The 21,125-nt window shown below is 40.2% G+C and overlaps 1 protein-coding gene, 1 non-coding gene and 1 pseudogene across 2 annotated transcripts; 2 read left to right on the top strand and 1 right to left on the bottom strand.

The window, feature by feature from the left end:
- The first annotated feature begins 3,853 nt into the window (after positions 1–3,853).
- On the top strand, positions 3,854–13,974 carry LOC138891192 (mogroside IIIx synthase-like; annotated as a pseudogene).
- A 75-nt stretch (positions 13,975–14,049) lies between these two features.
- LOC138882042 (U6 spliceosomal RNA) lies at positions 14,050–14,152 on the top strand. Its single transcript, XR_011403503.1, has one exon. It is a non-coding gene; the product is annotated as a U6 spliceosomal RNA (small nuclear RNA).
- On the bottom strand, positions 14,148–20,624 carry LOC104239011 (cellulose synthase-like protein G3). The gene is made up of 8 exons (XM_009793547.2): positions 20,011–20,624; positions 19,254–19,340; positions 18,398–18,529; positions 18,075–18,287; positions 17,011–17,176; positions 16,746–16,921; positions 15,632–15,979; positions 14,148–14,772 (listed from the first exon to the last, which is right to left on the bottom strand). The coding sequence occupies exons 1-8, from the start codon at positions 20,605–20,607 to the stop codon at positions 14,308–14,310; spliced, it is 2,184 nt and encodes a 727-aa protein (XP_009791849.1). The 5' UTR covers positions 20,608–20,624; the 3' UTR covers positions 14,148–14,307.
- Between the last annotated feature and the right edge of the window lie 501 nt (positions 20,625–21,125).

Below are 21,125 nucleotides of genomic sequence, written 5' to 3'. Positions count from 1 at the left end.
TTCGAGGCTTCCTTTGAAATCAACCTCGAACCCTAGAGGACACCCCTCGAAAGGTCACCCACTCGAAAGAACCAAAGAGCGCCAACAGGATTCCAATAGAAAAATGATGTACTGGGCCAAATGGTCGAATGAACCGTGCCCATATGAGTCGGACCTACGGCAACAAAACGACATGTACTTGTGCCAAGCAATCAGAGAGTATCTTTTGCCAAAGCACCTCATACTCCAAAGAAAACTCAACGTTTTCTCAACAAAGAATCCTCCACCGAAAGTGCCCCAAGTACTCGGAGATTGGCATCAATAACTCGGCACCTGCATGACCTCAGGGTCGGAATCTCCAAAATTGTAAGCCCTCAATGAGGCAATTCCGAGCTCACGAGTAACGACTCCCGCACCAAAGAAAACTCGATGACTCGGAGATTGTCACCTATCGCCATTCGTTAAAAAAACCCGAGGTTGTAAGACCCTAAGCGGGCAGACTCGGTCTCACAAACCTTGTACCGAGTATCGATAGCACAAACTGTAAGACCTCAAGCAAGGCATGAATCATACTTATACCAAGTATCAACAAAACTGTAATACCTCAAGAAAGGCATGAACCATACTCGTACCAAGTATCGACAGCACAAATTGTAAGACCTCAAGCAAGGCATGAACCATACTCGTAGCGAGTATCGATAGCAGAAACTGTAAGACCTCAAGGAAGACATGAATCATACTTGTACCAAGTATCAACAAAATTGTAAGACCTCTAAAGGCATGAAAATTTTGTAAGACCTTATCACAGGCATAAACTCAATCCTGAAGTTTAGGCTATATGTCGCATTTGTAAGACTCTCAAAATGGCATACCCTCGATGTAGACGCCTAAACTACTACACTCGGGATCAAAAATGGCTTCGGCCAAACACAAAAGACTATGGTCATACGGTTGTACCAGCCGAATTAATGCGACTCAGGGATGCTCGAACGTTTCTACAAAATCATAGGCCATTACTTCGAATCTACTTCGAAAAGAACCGGTTAAACAGGCTATCTCGACATGCAAAACAGCTTCGACCATGTCATCTCCCAATCACAAGGCTTTGAGATACTCAGCCTATGATCCAAACCTTCCGAGGTGCTCGAAATCACCACACACGAGTTGAAATCGAGGTTCTTCCTGAATCGACGATGGGTCAAGCAAAATCATTTCAAAAAGTCCTTAACGAGAGGAAAACAAATCCTACATATTCCTAAGGGAAAAGCGTAAGAGCCATTGTTACCATCTTAATAAGCCCCAGGGCCACACACACTAAAAGGTAAAGCGTAAGAGCCACTGTCGCCAGCTTAAAATTTGTGAAAGCTTGAGGGTCAAAATGAGCTCGAGTCGTAACCCGATTTGGAGACTGGACCCAAAATAGTTAACTATACATGACCAAGGGCAAAGCATAAGAGCCATTGTCACCATATTAATGAGCCTCAGGGCCACACATGAAGGTCGCTTCGACCCAAGGCGTAAGAGCCATTTTCCCCAGCCCACACAAATACAAAACCTGAGGGCCGATTGAGTTCGAGTCGAAACCCGTCTCGGAGACTGAACCCAAAATAGTTAAAATACAAATGACCAAGGGCAAAGTGTAAGAGCCATCGTCGCCCGCCCATGCAAACACGAAAGCTTGAAGATCGAATGAGCTCGAGTCGAAGCCCGACTTGGAAAATAAACACAAAATAGTTGAGCAACAGCATAAGAGCCCTAACGCCAACCTATACTAGAGGTCGCATCGACCAGGCGCGTAAAAGCCCCCGAGCCTGCCTAACGAGCCCCAGGGTCTTATCACGAATCTAAGTATTCTTTCCAACTCTAAAAACAGGATCACCCGGTCGAACTCTAAAAAAGGGGAAGTGGAAGAAGCAAAGCCATAGGGTTTACTTTATACATATGCCAGTATAAAAGTACTATATACAAACAGAAAAATCGACAGGATCCTAATCCATTGTTGAGCCTACATTCTTAATGGCTCCCCCAAGGGTTTCACCCTAATAGCTACGAGTCCCCAGATGGCCCCTTCTCAACAGCATCTTCCCTTTTCGGGGATCTACCCCCATTTTTAGCATCGCCCGAGCTATCACCCGGCACACCTCCAACATCCTGCTTTCGAGAATCCGGCCAAGAATGATCCGCAGCTCGAGGTAAATTCAGGCTAGCCTCCTCAGACACCCTCTTAACGTAGCACTTGTGACAATAGCTTCCTCCCCATGCGAGGATATAAGCGCCTCGACTTTTGCTTTGATGCTAGATAGTGCAGCTACCAGCTCAGAATAGAGACCTCTGTACTTGTCAATGTCCTCCTTTGCATCCTAGAGTTGACGCTCGACTGAGGTTACCTTCCCCTGGATGGTGTCCCTCTCGGAAGTTGTTTCCCTTATATACCGACTGAGCTCGGAAATTTCAACATCTCTGGAATGGATCTCCTCTCTTAGCAGGGCATTTTCCTTCTCAAACTGCACAGATCAGGTCTGAGGTGTTAAAAACACTGGAATCTAACAAAGATTCAGATAGTAGTAAATGGGGGATAAGATAGGCTTTGTCACGCTCGCGATGGTTTACCTCATCCTGGTATTGGGTGAAAGTTGGCTGTAAAGCACTTTGGTCTAGAGCCACGAAAAAGGACAAGTTAGAAAAACAAAGATCGGAGCAGTCTAGAACGGCGGACAGGGTTAGCAAAAATTACCCGCTCGCAAAGTCTACTCATTTCACCAAAAATGAAAGAAACGTCAACCTCGGGGAATTCCCTCGAGAGCGGCTGGCGATCTTTCGAACCCATCTCTGCCTTTGACTAGTGCTCCTGCATCGGAGGGCTCTTCGTGCGGAGCATTTTGCGGTAGGACCACTCCTTGAAGAGAATCTATAATGATCACAGAGTTGGTAGGATCAATCAAAGTCTCCATCCCTTGTTCACCTTGGACCCCAGAGCTGGGCCCCTCCGAACTGCCTACCAAGGGCACCTCAATTCAGGGAGAATTCCGATCGCCAGACAACTCAGGGGTAGCACTCGATACTCCATTTATTGCCTCCTCACCCCAAAGATGGACCACAACGGCACCAGGCTCCGGTTCGGAAGCCTCCATCCCCACGATCCGAGGATCGGCCGAGTCTATACACTTCTTGGGGGACGTTGGGAAGCTGCTCTCCCCCTCGCCTTTAACTCGAGGGTTCCCCGTCGTCTTCGGGGTCAGAATTGTTGGGTCAACCTTGGATCCTTCCACCTTAACCCTCTTAAACTCTAACGGCCCGACCAGCAGACTCCCTTGCCTTCTCTTCTTCTCGCCAGGCACTAGGGCGGCCCCATCAATGGGTGGTGCCTCCTTTGTCAAAGGGACTTCCTCCAGACCTACACAAATGTAGAAGTTAAACAGAAAGATTGAAGAACGCTACTAATGGCAATTTGCATCAAAGTGTGCGGACACAACAAGGTTTGGAGCTTACAATGCTCTTTGGCTTCCCACCAGGCTCGGGATAAATCTCGCCACGCTCGTTCGGCATATAGGAAAATCAAGTATAAGCGGCCAACCCAATTCTGGAGGTCCGAAACCGCACCAAGGTAGGTTTCTACAGCTAAAAAAGCAAGAGAAATAAAGTTAGGTGCTTGAAGAAATATTGTCAAAGAGAAGCCGAGGAAGACCCGACAATACGTTTACTTATGCTCAGCATTCCACCTCTCGTGGAACGACATCTTTTCTGTCGGGATCAAGTCATAAGTCCTCACTCGAACGAATCGGCTTGCCCATTACTCTTTCCCGAGCTCCTTTGTGAAGGCAAAAAGGGACCTCAGGGCTCGACAGCGGAGTTTGATTAGGCCCCCGCGGAGGAGATGGGAACTATACATGTTGATCAGGTGGTTGAGAGTGAAGGGCATGTCCTCTATCATGTTTGTGTAATGCCTAATCATATAAACAATGCATCAGAATGAAGGATGAATTTGACCAAGGGTTACCTGATAACGTCGATAGAAGTCAATAATCACGGGGTTGATCGGGAGTGAGGATGGACCCACAGGCCCCAAGGTGAATGGATAGGTGTACACACTTAGAAAGCTGGCTTTATGAGCTGTAATATCTTCTCCTCGAGCAGGAATCTCCACAAGCACAGTATCCCCCAGCGGCAATCAGCCCTCACTCTCCCGACGTCTGTTACCGAGCTAATATACCGAGTCACGGGCTCACGACGCTCTGGCTTCGAGGAAGGTCTCTCGACCTTGAAATCGTAGGTCATCGCAAAAGATCATGGGATGCATTCCTCAGCACGAGGAGGTGTGTCCATTTTACCTGGAGAAAGCAGCGAAGAGGATGAGCCCACAACCTCCTAAGAAGCAGAGTTAGAAGTTTTCGGCATCCCTAGAAGATTCTGGAGGATAAAAAGAGTTGAATTCTAGAGAAAGAATGAGAGAAAAAGAAGAGCGAACCTTTCTTAGGGATTTGGGCACGCAATGGCTTATAGAAAAGAAGAAGGGGAGTATTTATAAAAGCATCGTGTGTGCATTAAAGGAGGCCAAGAGGCATCCAACTGCCATAGTCAATGCGGGAACCTGCAGAAGCAGCGTGCGTGTCGTATCTTGGCACCTTGTGGCCATTTCCAATTGCAAGAATATCAAAGGAGGAAGAAATTCAAGGTCTTTTATTATTGTTTATTATCACTTTCACTCTAAGAAACGCGGAGACTATCGGTATACGGTAAAATCGGGGGCCCGATTTTCTCGTCATTAGGTCGCCTCGCGGACATGTTTCTCGAGGTTCAATGCCAAGGTCGATACCCACCTTCGGGAGCCATCAGGTTTCATCCCCTGGGAACAGTGCGTACTAACGGCTATAATAGGGGAGTTCCCAAGGCACGCGACTGATATTGACAGAGCCTAATGCTAGTCAGTTGTCCCATCCCGATTTCTTCATCATTAATATATTTTGTACTATGTTTGGATTTTTCCTCCTATATAAGGGGGATCTCTAGCACTTTGTAAAGTCTGTTGCTCCAACTATTCTACACAAAATATACAAGAACTCTTTCTTTTCTCTCTAACTTACTCTCTCGATATTATTGCTCATATTTATTGCCTTCATACTTATTCTTCACTTATTGCTCATCTTTGGCCATAAAGAGCCTCCTTTAATTATATCCTAACTGTTAGCCCTTTCCCGATTATCCCTAATAGCTCGAGCTCGACCAGGCATCGACCTCGAGGCCCTTCATCGGTCAGTCTGAGGCCAGAATAGCTAATCCCACGATTTAATTATAATCACGTTTTAGCTCGCATTTCATCTTTTATCTTCACATATATAGCATCGACTGCTTAAACAACCAGCATAAAAATAGATCACGTATTTTTAGGGTCCCATCAACAAATTTAATTGTTATTACCATTTTTGCGGTAAACAATTACATTCTTGGGGCGATTTTTGGAGCTCTTGGAGAGGGTGTTTCACCTAGCTATTAGAAGTAAGTAATTTCTATCCAAAAGTTAAATACATAGATTATGGGTAGATTTTAACATGTAAAATTGTGAAAATTATGGGTTTAGTTGAAAAACCTTGGTTTTGATAAAAATGGGATTTAACCATGAAAATAATTATGGAATTGGGTGAAAATTATATATTTGAGTTCGTGAGGTTATGGCTAACAGTTATCTTCGAAAATTTCCGAAATTCGGCCATGTGGGCCCAAGGATGAATTTTAGTAATCTTTCAATTTGGGTTTTGGATAATTACTCTAATAGTTAAATTATGAACTTTTGAACATGTGTTGATTAATTTATATAACATTTGACTAGTTTTAGATTGTTCGGCATCCAATTGAGGCTTTAGAACGAAATTGTAGGCCGGAAAGTGAGCTTTGAGTCGAGGTAAATCTCTTGCCTAACCTTGTAAGAGGGAATTTCCCCTAAGGTGATTTAAATTACTATTTGCTTCTAATTGTGGGGGCTACGTACCCATGAAGTGACGAGAGTCCATGCGTGTCTACTAATTATGCTTATGTCTGGGTAGTTTAGGACCCAAATCATGAAATACTTGAAATGCTTATAACCTACTTGTTAATTAAACTGCTTAAATTATATTGGAACTTGATAAAGAAATTGTAATAGCACGAATTTCACTTAGTTGAGTGTTGGCGGGTTACTTGGCTGTTAATAGAAATTATGTTTCTTTGTGTATTACCCTTGTAATAGTTTTTAAATCAGATGTTCATAAAGTATCCTCTCTTCTTGTGGAATGGGCCGAATGCCTCGGCAGTAGAGTAGATGCATCTATGATTCGTGTTGCTCGACCCTCGGCAGTGTACACATTATTATGGATTAGGTCGTACGACCTCGGCATAAATCGTGCGTGATAGTACTCGGAGCCTAATTATACTTAATATTATTTCATGGTCTGAGAGGTTAAAAATTATAAATGATAGAAATTGACTTGGAATTTACTATTAGTGAAATAATTATTTATCCACTACTTGTTATTAAGTTATTATTATTATTTATATAACCCATGCTTATATAGAATTTCTGTATTTTATTGTTAGCCTATAGTAAGTGTCGATATCGAACCCTCGTTACTACTTCTTCGAGGTTAGACTAGATACTTACTAGGTATATGTTTTTTATGTACTCACGCTACTCTTTTGCACTAGTCGTGCAGGACCTGAGGCAGGTGCATCTGGCAATCATACTGGCGCGCCCCGTTACCTCCAGGCCTAGTGGTGAGCTGCTTCCTGAGTCATTCTGCATCACCTAGAGACTCTCTTTTGCATCTATTTTCTGTCTACTTTATTTCACACAGTAGTTAGAGTTTTGTATATTCTACTAGTTGCACATACACTTGTGGCACCAGGTCTTGGAACACCTAGTAGTAGACTTTATGGTTTTGGAGTTTTAATTTCACTGCATTTTCTCACTCATTTGCCTTCGTTTTATTTTATTAAGTTATTTACTCCTTAATTTTCTCAATAAATGGAATTTAATTGCTTGGAAACTTATTAATAAGAGCAAACCCATGGTCAGTTCACCGTTGGCTTGCCTAGCAACAATGTTGGACACCATTACAGTCTATAGGAGAAATTGGGCCGCGAAAATAAATACTCAATCTCTTAGGTGTAGGTACTTAATAATCTCTTTTTATTACAAAAATATAAAGTTATTACAGGTGATCCTTAAATCCTTTGAACAATCTCATGATATTGTTTTGTTGAACACTCGTAGGGAGACTAAGGGAAAGTATATAGATTATGTTTCTATCTTGGGAAATAAGGAGTTGATACCAATTGGTACACTCATCCATGAGTTCAATATAGGTGAAGAGGAGAAATTGAGTAACAATTGTATCATGGCTAGACAAGACGGATACATTTTCAAGTGTTTTTGTATCATTTGAAAGTGAATTTTTTTCTCAAAGCAAGAAATTGAAGAGATAGAAAAAGGGCTTAAGCTAAGTAAAGTCAGCATTATTTGGACGATCAAATTTCCAACAGGTGTGAATGTTACTATAGAAGAAATATCTCCACAAGGTTTTCTTGAAAGAACAAAGGGAAAAGGGATGATTATAAAAGGATGGGTGTCACGAAGTAATGTTTTGAACCATTCAAGCATTGGAGGTTTTGTTACTCATGGTAGATGGAACTTGAAGTTAGAAATATTACGTGGCACCTTCCTGAGACTCCTTAAGGCTAAGCAACTGATGTCAGTGCAGTTACTATCCGCCAACAAAGGTCCCTTCCGTACGCTAGATAATATTGTCAGTGTTGTACGGGAAAACCAATGTCAAGAACAATTGAGAGAATAGAAATTAGAATTGAGAATGAAATAAAGCTTGATTACATTAATAAAAGCTATTACAAAAAAGAAACATGGTGTCGAGGAGGAGAGATACCAATACAGAGAATTGTTTGCTTGCTAGAAAGTTTGATTGCTTGTCCCCCCCCCCCTCCGATATTGCTTAAAAATAATAAACCAAAGTTACAAGACTAGACCTAACTAAGTTAGAGAAACATAATGGAAGTACATTAAATAAAAGTACTATATATTTACAATGAAAGGACTAAGTTTTATACAAGGTAGAAACAGGTCCGTTATCAGTAACCTTGCCTTTGGCATCACGGTCTGTGCGCGCGGCATTGTTTGCGTGCGGCGCTATTGGCATCTGCCTACGGCTGAGCGCTGGCAAGGGATATTGGTAGGGTGACAGAGGCATATGCGCGCTTGTCACTTGGCACAGCCAAGACCAGGGGGTCATCCGTAGCGCTAGGGATTTGGAGGCTTGCTAGGACGACACAGGGCGCGTCCAAGAAGTCATGGGGCATAGCTGGAAAGTCGCCCATGACATTCTCCCCCACCTGAGTTGGCGACATCCTCGGTGCCTTACTTGCAAGATAATCATCAATTAGGCTCTTTTAGGCTTTGAGGTTTGTTTTCCTCTCCCAAGTATTCTCCTCTGCATCACAGCCCTGCCATTTCACCAAGAACTTTTGGTTATATTTCCTTGAGGCATGACTCACTCGATCATCAAGGATAGCTTCACATGCCTTTTTCAGGTTGAATTGGGGCCTCAAATACTGGGTAATATGAGCTGGCTTAATGAAGGATCCTTTATTTCTTCCCGAAAAGGTTTCAAAAGACTGACATGGAAGACTGAATGGATTTTCCACAAAGCTGGGGTATCCACTCGGTATGCAACTTTCGCAATGCGTCTTTCAATGGACAAGGGTCCAATGTATTTTTGCAACAGGCGAGGGTCATGGACCCCTTCAAACAAATACTGGTTTGGGATTTTAACCATCATTTTGTCTCCTACTTTGTATTCAACAAAGCGAAGTTTTGACATGTTTGGTGCATTCACGGTGTGTGGGAGTAGCGGTTGTTACCCGATAATAATTTTAAAAGCACTTTTGTTTGTACTAGAGCTCTTTTGTGAATTGAAACACAGTTGAGCAGCATCCAGAAGATTTACCCAATTCTTTAGCGATCCGGTTACAAAGTGACAGAGATATTCCTCCAGCATGCCATTGAACCGCTCCATCTGGTAATCAAATTGTAGATGGAAACTTGAGTTATGAATCAATTTTGACCCGAGGCACTTAAAGAGTTAGGTCCAAAAGTTGCTAGTGAAGCGTAAGTCGCGATCACAAATGATGTCTTTAGGAAGGCCCCAATATTTGACGAAGAAAAAGAGTCGAGTTGTATCTTCTAATGATATATATTGTGGGGTTGCTATAAAAGTAGCATACTAGGAAAACTGATCCACCACAACTAATATAGTTGTGAGATATCTGACCTTGGGCAATCCGGTGATGAAATCCAGGGAAACGCTTTCCCAAGGTCTCTTTGGGACATCTAGTGGTTCCAAGAGTCCCGCTTGTGTCAAGCGGTTTGACTTGTCCTTCTGGCATACTAGACAAGTCTTCACATACTGAGCGATGGCATCGGCCATTTGAGGCCAATAATATGTACGGCAAAGTAATGCCATGGTGAATTCTTCACCGGGAAGACCAGCCCACAAAGTATCATGACATTCCACGAGAAGAGTCCTTCGTAGATCTCCTCCTTTAGGAATATAAAGTCAGTTCCCTTTCACTTTTAGGAAATAATCTTCCATGTAGAACTGGCGAGTCTTGCCTTGTCCTACCAAATCAACCAAATATTGTGCAACAAGATCCTTGATGAGTAGATCATGTATCTGGTCTTTGATGGTGGTGGCTACTTCACTCCCTCTTAGGGTGGCGGGCACACCGATGCTAGATCTACTCTCCGGCGGAGCACATCATCAATATGATTGGTCTTCGCACTTCGGCACTCCATGTTAAATTTGAATTCACCTAGGACTTCCTGCCACCTGGCCTGTCAACCATTCAGCTTCGGCTGGGTTATGAAATGGCTAATAGTTGTGTTGTTTGTCTTGACTACGAACGGGATTCCCAGCAGATAGTGCCTCCAGAGGTGTAAGCAATAGACGACAGCCCATAATTCTTTCTTGTGGGCGGCATAGCACCGCTCTGCATCCTTCAGCTTTCGGCTCTCGTACGTTACAGGATGCCCTTCTTGTAGTAAGACTCCACCAATGGCATAGTCGGAGGCATCTATTTGTACTTCGAATGGCTAGGCCAAATCAGGGATGGCCAAGACGGGGCACATAGCCGTTTTCAATGCGTTGAAGGCCTCCGCTCTCATGGGTCCCCAATCCCAGGGCATGACCTTCTTGAGGAGTTCTATCAATGGCACTGCGATGAAGGAGTAGTTTTTCACAAATCGCCAATAAAAGTTGCATAGGCCAAGGAACGCCCTCAAGGCGTGGATATCCTTAGGCGGCTGACAATCTGTGATAGCCTGAATCTTTTGTTGGTCCATCGTGATCCGCCCTTCCTTGATGACATGTCCAAGGAAGTCAATCTATTTTTTAGCAAAGGAGCACTTGGATAGCTTCGCATATAGTTCGTGCTCCCGCAATTGGGCTAGGACCTTCCGCATGTGCCCCGGGTGTTCTTCCAATGTTTTGCTATATACCACAATGTCATCCAAGTATACCACCACAAATTCATCGATGTACTTTCGGAATACTTGGTTCACCAGGGTGTAAAATGTGGCTGGAGCATTAGTCGAGCTGAACGGCATAACCAGGAAGTCGTACAACCCATATCTTGTCACACATGTTGCCTTGTGTGTATCACCCTCTGCAATCTGAACTTGCCAATAACCTGTCTTTAAGTTTATCTTGGTGAACACCGTCACACCATTCAGTCTATCGAACAAGTCTGCCATTAGCGGAATAGGGTACTTGTTCTTCACGATAATTTTGTTTAGAAACCGATAATCCACACAGAGTCGTATGATGCCATCATATTTCTTTTGGAGTAGCACATGGGACCTGTATGGGGACTTGGGGGGCATGATGATCCATGTGTCTAGCATTTCCGTTAATTGTCTCCAAAGCTCGGTGAGATCGGGTTGTGACATTCTATAAGGCGCCCGAGCGGGTGGCTTCGCACTTGGCACCAACTCAATCACATGGTCCATAGTGCGCCTAGGCGAGAGTCGCTTTGGAATGTTTTGTGGCATGACGTCTTTAAACTCCAGTAGCAGCTCCTTCACAAGTGCAGGAATGTGACCTGAGGAGCGTTCTATATCTTCAATGCAGAGTGTGGCCAGGAATGTAGGTTTATGCCTTTTGACCCCCTTCTTCAACTGCAAGGCCGAGATGTTCTCAGCAGCCATCTTCATGGGCATGCACGGGATAATACAGGGCTTGGACCTATTTGTTCACATCACTAGTAGCATGTCTGCATAGGTACGGGCATGGTGTTTGTTTGACTCAGGAACTCCAACCCAACTAATAACTCGAAGTCATCTATGATCATCACGCACAGGTTGAATTTTCCTTCATAAGGGGCAAGCTTCACTGGTACCTCTTTGGATATTCCACCCACTAGCTGAGGAGGTGAATTGATAGCCTTGACTCGACCTCTGCCCTTTCATACAACTAGACCAATGTGCTCCACCTGATTCGAGGCTAATTAGTTGTAGGTCGCACCCGTGTCTATCATCGCTCGAATGGGCTTGCCATTTACCTTCATCTCGACAAACATTAAGGTCCTCTCTTGTTTAAGAGGATTCCTTTCATCTGCCTTCATTTTCCCTTTCTTGGTGATTGGACAGGGGTCCTTCTTCTTACGGATACCAGCACTGATTCCTGTTAAGGCCTCAGAAATAGAGCCAACAATTGCATTGAAGGCACCTACTGGTTCGGTCTGGTCTGCATCATATGTGTCGTTATCGATTCCATCATCAAAAGCTTGATGGGTGTTCATCTGTGCATGTGGGTATTCATTGTTCCAATGTAGTCTGCCGCAATGACAGCATCCTGAAGAGGGCTTTCTCCCCCGATCATTATTGTTTGATGCAACACTATTGCTGCATGAGGAGGGAGCCTTAGATTTGGTTGCACTCCGATCTCTTCTACTTCTTCTAGGGCCACGATTGCTAGGTTATCCCCTTTGTATCCCTCTCGGGTAGGCGGTTCCCCAAGGCATTTTGCTGCTTGGATCGCCTTATGTAGGGTATCTACCCTTTGTCTTTGCAGCTCCATACGGGCATAAGATTTCAACCCTTCTAGGAAGGTGAAGAGTCTGTCTTTGTCCCTCAAGTCACGTATGTTCAGCATGAGCACGGAGAATTCTCACACGTAATCCCATACTGATTTGGTCTAGCGAAGATCCCGTAGCTTTCTCCTTGCATTGTACTGAACATTTTCGGGGATGAACTATAGGCGTATAGCTGCCTTCAGTTCTGCCCATGTCTCGAGAGCATCTTCACCGGCCCTGATGGCTTCGTACATCACCCGCCACCAGATTCTAGCATCACCCTGAAGATACATGGCAACAGTTGCACCTTCTTAGCTTCTTCTAGGCCCCCACGGCATCAAAGTACTATTCAATGTCGAAGATGAAGTTTTCCACTTCTTTGGCATTCTGAGCTCCACTGTAGGGATTTGGCTCAGGAATATTTAGTTTTTTGTGCCACTGGGGCTCGGTTCACAGCACCCCAGATTTTGTTTCCGCCTTCTTGAAGCATGCCTTGTAAAGCAACATTGACAACATTGAGCTGGCCTATCAAGTTGTTTATAGTTTGTTGCATGGAAGTCACCATGTCTGCCTTTTGTGCCCTGTAGGCTAAATCCTTGGCACGCTAATGTTAGAGGCCCTCGAATTTGCCAAAAATTTTGGCTGCCCCTGTGGTTGCCGTTTGTCGGTCTCCTTCAGAGTCGCGACTGATATTTTCTATGTCAACTTCGGCCTGGAGCATTTTGCGGTCCAAGTCATCCAACCTCTGCACTAATTTGGTTCATAATTTAGGCATCGTATCCACGATGGGCCGTAATACATCAATCATCTCTTCAAGGGCCGTAATGTGGTCCTCATGATTCAACATGGTTAGAAATAGTGGTAATAGCAATGTTTTCCCTCGTCCGATGTCGAGCATAGGCTCTGATACCAACTATTACGCGGCGCCTTCCTGAGATTCCTTGGAATGGCGACGTAAGGCTAAGCAACTGATATCAGTGCAGTTAATATCCGCCAACAGAGGTCTTTTCCGTACGCTAGACAAGATTTTCAGTGTCGTACGGGAAAACCAATGCCAAGAAAAATTGAGAGAACAGAAATTAGAATTGAGAATGAATGAAAGCTTGATTGCATTAGTGAAAGCTATTACAGAAAAGCAACACAGTGTCGAGGGAGAGAGACACCAATACAGAGAATTGTTTGTTTGCTAGAAAGTTTGATTTCATTATCCTCCCTAATAGTGCTTAATAAAATACACCAAAGTTATAAGACTAGACCTAACTAAGCTAGAAAAACATAATGGAAGTACATGAAATAAAACTACTCTATATTTACAATGAAAAGGACTTAGTTTTCTACAAGATAGAAACATGTTCGTTGTCAACAACCTTGTCTTTGGTATCATGGTCTGCGCGCACGGCGCTGTTGGCATCTGCCTGCGACCGGGCGCTGACGAGGGATATCGGTGGGGCGACAAAGACACATGCGCGCTTGTCACTTGGTGCAGCCAAGACCACGGGGTCATCCGTGGCGCTAGGCATTGAGAGGCTTGCTAAGACGACATGGGGCGCGTCCAAGGGGTCATGGGGCATGGCTGAAAAGCCGCCCATGACAGAAAGCATGAGTTTTGGCGTACCGATAATAGCCATGCCTATGAATCATGATCTTGAATTCAAGATTCGTGGAGGAACTTGGCATAGGGGTGGAGATTTTGAGAGGTGAAAACGGGGAAAATAAAGAGAGAAGACTAGGGAAAAAGTAAATGTGAAAGCAAGAGAATTGAATGAAAGGATAAAATTGAAAAGGGAGAAATTTATTGATGAAGGGGTTAAGAAGTTGTTAAAGCTTTTGTATTACTTTATAAGGGCAATATTGATGGATTATTTGCACATTATCAGGGATTAGATAATAGAGTTTCAAATACAGGAATTTCATTGTATATAATGTTGTAATAAATTGAACACGTAAAATATTTGACACGTCCCTTAGGGGACATCCGATAAAAGTGGAATGATACAGAGAAGATTAACATAATCCCCGTGAAAGGAGGACACGCAGAAATGGTCCCAAAAAAAACATTTGACATTGGAAAAACTTGTGTTATTTTCTCAACATTAAATAGTATCATTATTTGTACACGATATTATACACAAATTTGCTTTCACCATTGTCCAGAAGCTCACCTCTATAACTACTCTTAATAAGAAAATGCTATAGGGTGCAACAAATTGAGGACTTTTACTTGGCTTTCTTTGATACTAATCCTTCTAATATAGGATAACTAAGAACTAAAACATAAAAAGAAAGAAAACCTTGTCCAAACATTTCTTCAAAATTCCCCTCTGAGACCATTCTTTTCATTCCAAAGGTAAAACACACCAAATTAAACATCACCAAAAATGTCAAAGGAACCATAAACAATTTAGCACCTTGGAAATCAAATTTACCCTTCTCATATTTCCTTAGTTTCTCTTCATCAATTGCTTTGTTTGTTAACCTGAAATTTGCCTTTGCAACACCTAGCCACTTCATTAAAACATCTAAGCATCCAAATAAGCAAGCTGTGACTGTTTTTATTATCCAAATTCTTTGTTCATTCCACCAAGTCCTTAAATTGCCACCACTAGACAAGACTTCGTATAAATGTTCAGCCAGAGATGATAAGAATATAGTTGTGAATAGTGCAAACCATGGGCTTGTCATCTGTAAATAGAAGGAAAAGAAGAAGAAAAAAACAAGAAAATTGAAATGAGTCGTGTACACTAATTTCCTTATATCAGTTTAGAAGAATGATCAATTATGTTAGTGTGATCCCCCGGTCTATTAGTAAGTTAGGTTGGCGAGCAAAATGGGGATATTCTACGTTTAATGATATTATACTTGAACCAACAAGGTTCATAATGGGATGGATAGGCTTCAACCTTTAACTAGAGGTCTCGGGTTTGAGCCCTGGATATGAAGTCTTAACAAGGCTTTCTGGGACCGAGCTAGCTCGGCCGAACCTAGTAATCATCTCTGTATTTGTCTTAAATAATTTATTTAATATGTACAAATTATCAATTTAGAATCCAATAATTTAAAAAGGAGCTGGAATCTCAAATCCATAAGCTTTATATTCTGGCTCCACTTTTGAGCGCTTCCCCTTATAATGGGCCTTACCCGGTGCGAATCTGGATTAATGGAGGGTCCAATACATGGTAGAAATGACACCAGGTAGTCACTCTAAGAGGCTTCTATATTTAAAAATTACCAGTGCGTCATGAATTTCACTTTTTTAGTTCAAATTTTCGAGACAAAAATATCTCGAATTATCCTGAAGTTAATTTTTTTAGTTTAAAATTTCAAGACAAAATAAGTATTGACTAATCTTTAAATAGCACCCTGAGAATGGCTATCTGTGCAAATGATATCGAACATCTGAAACCAAAAAAAATGATACTCGTAGTTGAAGAACTTCTTGTAGGTAATACAAAGTTTGCTACCTGATTAGAGAAAACTAACAAATTGCCTTAGTATAAATTGAAGGATCAAGGTAATAAATCAAAGCGATAGAAGTTTTTACCTTGGGAAACACTGAAGTGCCAGTCAAGAAGCATAATGGTGGAACAATGCCATAAAGGAAGCAAGGAATGGAGAGAAAATGTGAGAACATGAAATATGCATAACACATGCTTTGGACTAAAGGCATTCTTGACATTCCATAAGTGAGAGGACTGTACTTTGAGAGACCAACTTGTACTAATCCAGAAGCCCACTTCATTAGTTGAACTAAAGCATCCTTCATATCAATGGTGCTACAACCAAGGAAACATGGCCTCTTTGGATAAAGATAAACAGATTTCCATCCTTTAGAATGCAATAGATACCCCGTGTAAGAGCTCTCGAGTAAACTATTATACGAGTATCCGATCTGTAAATAAAACAGTATAAACTTTTAGATAAGATGATCACATAAGTAAACAAATATTAATATTAGGGGGGGCAGTTTAAGCCCGAATCCATTTAATCCGCCCAAGGTTGGATCGGTCATTGATCCGTCCATTTGTGAAACTCAACCCATCTCAACACATCTAAATTTGGGCTGATTTGTAGCTCAAACTGATCCATGAGTAACTTTGCTAAAATATTTTAAAACTACTTTTTTATTTGATATGTTATCAACACAACACACAACACAACAACCCAGTATAATCCCACTAGTGGGGTCTGGGGAGGGTAGTGTGTACGCAGACCTTACCCCTACTCTGGGGTAGAGAGGTTGTTTCCAAATAGAAACTCGGCATCCTTCCCTCCAAGAACTCTCCACCTTGCTCTTGGGGTGACTCGAACTCACAACCTCTTGGTTGGAAGTGGAGGTTGCTTACCATCAGAGCAACCCCTCTTGTACGCAGACCTCTTGATATGCTATATATGACCATAATAAAAGAAAAAAAATCTTATTTGATAATTGAAAATTCCATAAGAAAACAACACATGTTAATTAAAACTTGATAAGAGTTGGACGGGTTGCGCTATGATCCAATTTTAGCCCATCTTGACCAAACATATCTCAGCTCAAGTAGCTTTGACCCACCCATTTATTGACTCATAATATTTTGATCCGTCCAAAATCAGTCTAACCCGTCAATTTTACACCCCTAACTGATATAGAAGTATGTAGTAGGATGAATACTTACTTCTTCGCCCCAACTTGTATTTTCTTCAAAGGTGCAAGAAGCTAGAGTTTTAGCTTCATCTATAATCTCATTAGATAGAATCTCCCTTCCTTTTCTTTGATCATTGAAAGAGTTAATCGAATTAATGAACTTTCTAGAAGCACCAAACTTTTCTTCTGCCTCTTGAAGTAACTCCTCTGTGAATACCAAATATATAATTAACTAATGTTGTAAGAATTATATGCACAAAAAAATATAATTCTATGTGAAATAATAAGTTGTAGACCTGATTGAAACATTAGTGATTCCCACTTGTACTCAGATTGAGCTTTTAGAAAAAGTGGAGTCATATTCTGGTTATTTGGACTATCATATAATGCTTCTTTCTTCAAATAATAGCCTGTGCCTGCACAAACAGTCCCTCCTACTCCATCCATGCCTTGATACTTATTCTGTATAGAGTGACCAAAAAAATATGGGTTAAATTATATGTATTGACGGTCTAAAAACATTTATAATCAGGTAATTTATAAGATAATTAATAAGTGAAACTCTATGATAAGTGTTTATTGGTAACTTGATAAAAACAATAACTAACTTATTGTCACATGCTAAAATATATTGATATTATAAATATCTTTACACAATTAGTGCAGCAGGGTAGAGCAACCCATTGCACAAAACATTCCGTGTTTACATCAAATCCCGGAAGGACCACACCTCAAGGGTGTGATGTAGACAGTCTACCCTAATGTAAACATTAGTGTAAGTTACCCTTAACCTATAAGCCACACGATTTTGCCAAAATATATTTGGGATTTTTTTGGCAAATACATGTTCGGCCATAAATTTTATCTACATTTTGGCAAAATCCCAAAACTAGTTTTTGGCCCAAAATATCACTATTACATTTTTTTAAAAATTGCCCCAAACTTTTGTATTTTATAAAAAAGCCCATCATGTATTATTTTGTAACAATGCTGCTTTGTCTTCTCGGTCATCTGATAGTTTATTATGTAGTTCATTATAAAAATGATAATTTTGTATCAAATTTATTTATGTTCAGGACTATGGTGTGTGATAATATAATGAATGTTATTGATAAAGGTTTTGTTGGGTATTTGTGATAGTTTTTAGAACTTGTGGGTATAAATCATATTTCATGTTTTTTTTTTTTTTTTAAAAGTGAAATATGTTTTGAAAACTGATGTCCAAACACATGTTCATCTTTAAACCAAACTTCATCCAAATCAGATTTTTTCAAAACAAATTTGAAAATATACAGCCAACGCTAGCGAAGTTGAAATAACCTTGAAATAGTTTTCGGTTGTGATTTAACAGAATGTGTACCTTGTAAGCGGATCTTGATTGAGCATCGTAGATATCATTTTTACTAACGTTGTAAAAAGTTTGAGGGAATTGTACATAAGAGAGAGTAGGAGAAATGTTTTGATCAAGATGAAAACACATGGCTTGTTTTGCAGAGGAAGGGTCATTACAATACATGTCACAATCCAACACAAGCATATATGGTGCATTGCTCATTACCCCTGAAACTCGAAGCTGCAGTCATCACCACCAAAATTAGCGATAAGTTTCACATTCATTATTATTTAAGTTATATATATACTGATAATGTAAAAAAAAACATTATCGCTAATTTTGGTACTTACGAGAGCATTTAAAGCTCCGGCCTTGAAACGATGAGGGCGCGACGGTCGCCTTTCGCGTGACATATAAACTAACAGAGGCAATTTGCTTTGCTTGTCTTCAAACCTTTCATTTTTCATATTGTCATGTATCACCTGCAACGCATAACAATATGATTAAAAAAAATTATTGAACTCTTCTTATATATATTTATGGAATAATTTACGGGTTTAATTTTTTTGTGCACTGTCAGTATAAAATATATTTATTCACTTGTATTACTTACGAGGTGATTACATATAAATCTTTGTGATTCATCTTATTGATAACCTGCTAAAAATGGTAATTGAACTGCTATCACAAGATATTCAGCTTCTTTGTCCACCTTTGAAAGATTGAATTTCAATTTTTTTGTAATAGAGGTCAGACCTAAGATTTAAACAAAAATACTGCAATCACCAGGTTATATAACTTTGAATCAATGATCTATATATTATCTTAGAAACTTATACATCCTGACTTAATCTAGCCAACTGAAGTTGATGTGGTAATTGCGTCCTATTAATTTTGTGAAATATTTTACTGTAATTATGAGAATTATAATTAATTGATATTAAAAAATGTAATAATGATGTAGGTATTGAGAAAGTAAAACATTGCGCATGTGTTACGATTTCATGTGACAAAAAGCACATATCAATTATCATTGTTATTCTTAGCTTAATTACGTTTTTTGTAGCCTAAATTTTTCTTATAATAAACCAATAGATGTGTACTAAATTCTTTAACTTTATTAATAAATGAGAGAATTACTTGCTTGATTTTCACTGCATAATACTAATTTAGAAAATTACGATTATGAAGAGTTTTATAACGCACCTCCACATATGGAGGTCGATCCATTGTGACGGACCCTTCAACACTACTGGATTTCTCTACATTTTTCTTCAATACTTCGTATGCCGCCTGCACAAGAAAATACTCATCATTTTATATTTAAAAGCAAATTCCAAATTACCCTAATAATGTATTCAACCTGTCCTACCAAAATTTGTCCAATTCTAAATTAGAAGTTCAATCATGGACAAATATATGTTGAAAATAAGTATAAACAGATAAACGGATAACTCCGGACAAATGACAGTAAAGTCAACTCTTTCAAAATTTCATTTCTTTGAGAGAGAAACACAAAGATCATATACTTTTCTTAGTATTTCTTAAATATAGGGCAGTTGCTATATAGCATAATGTTCTTAAAATTTAATCCCCTAAGATTTTACTAACGAGTAAATAAGAACATCGTTTTTATCGTTGTTGCAATGCTCCAATAAAATAATTAATTTGCATTAATAAATGTATTTTATGTCTAAAACATATTAAATATAAATTAGAAGAGATAGATAATTATGACATGTTCTATCAGCAAGGGCGGAGCTAGGGGTGCATAGGGTGGTCGAATCCCTTTATCAAAAAATTATTATATATATAAGATTAAAAATTATTTTATTTGTAGATATATGAGTGCATGTCTAATCCCTTGTATTATTAAAATTTGAATTCTCTTAGTAAAAATTCTAGCTCCACCGACCGCCGTTGAACATTTTTATCATCGAAAAGGATAAATAATTAATCTTACCTTGATAGTTTCCTCTTCATTCTTGAATTCATTTCCACGCATGTTCAAACGTTCATCATCACCAAAAGAAGAGAAAAACGCCTCCGGACATATAGTCTTTATACCATACTTCCTACAAAAAGGCACCCAAACCCTAGCAAAAGCACATGCTTCCTTAATAGCATACAACGTCACGGCGGCGCCACCGTCATCGGAAAGATAAACGGCGAGTTTCTCCGGCGGATAATCAAGTGACATAGCTGATAAAACAGTGTTGATAACCTCAACAACTGGTTCTTTAATAGGATCAGCTGTACATATAAACACGTCAACACTAGGTAACTCTTTATCGGCCGGAAGATTTTCCGGCTCGACGGACCGAGCAACCGGACGCCAACGGAAAGATTGTGTAATTAACCATATGAAAGTGAAAATAAGTTCAGCAATTGTGATAAGACTCCATGATATAATTGATACGTCTTTTTGGAGTAAGTGTTTTATTCTATAGTAAAGTAACCCTAATATGGCTGAAAAGTGTAATAATATGTGGATTCTACTAAGTGTTGCTCGAGGTTGCTGTACTGTGCATGTATTGAGACAAGGGGAAGCCATGGCCATTTTTTTCTTTTACTTTGTTCTTGATCTGGTTTTAGATAAGTGAGTTAGTTGCTCTTTATATATAAAATAAACAAGGATCTAACATGATAGGCTAAAAACAAGTGTCATATTTTGTTTTATTCATAATAATGTGAATGTTATTAAAAATAAAATAGAAGTGAATGTTGTGAAACGGCATCAAGGTCAAAAGCAACAAAATAAGAGTAAAATGTTTTTATAAAACGCAGTTCCGTGATACTTTTGTTTCCATAGTTTATTGTTACTTCATCTTTTAATTTTAATTTTATTTTATCTTTTATGATTTAATACTATTAGAACGAGGTGAATTTAAATAAAGTAACATGATCAATAAGAATTTATACGGTCGAACCAAATTTGCTTGACATATTGAGGCACAAAAATTATTGTTATCTAATGATTGTAATTAATTTCATCGATAGAGAGTTTGGACTTGAATTAAGAATAGTTGATTTTATCATTAGAAGATAAATATTAGGAACTAAAAAGGAAAAATAACA

This window comes from Nicotiana sylvestris, chromosome 1 (genome assembly GCF_000393655.2).
Source record: "Nicotiana sylvestris chromosome 1, ASM39365v2, whole genome shotgun sequence".
Lineage (NCBI taxonomy): Eukaryota > Viridiplantae > Streptophyta > Magnoliopsida > Solanales > Solanaceae > Nicotiana > Nicotiana sylvestris.
Note: the sequence above shows the minus strand (reverse complement) of the source record. Positions and strands in the feature narration are given on the sequence as shown.

Excerpts from the sequence above, each read along its gene's own strand:
- LOC104239011 (XM_009793547.2), bottom strand. The coding sequence starts at position 20,607 with ATGGCCATGGCTTCCCCTTGTCTCAATACATGCACAGTACAGCAACCT. Across the intron at positions 19,341-20,010 it reads ATGAAGAGGAAACTATCAAG|GCGGCATACGAAGTATTGAA; the intron begins GTAAGATTAATT and ends TTTCTTGTGCAG. Across the intron at positions 15,980-16,745 it reads ATACAAGTTGGGGCGAAGAA|ATCGGATACTCGTATAATAG; the intron begins GTAAGTATTCAT and ends TTTTATTTACAG.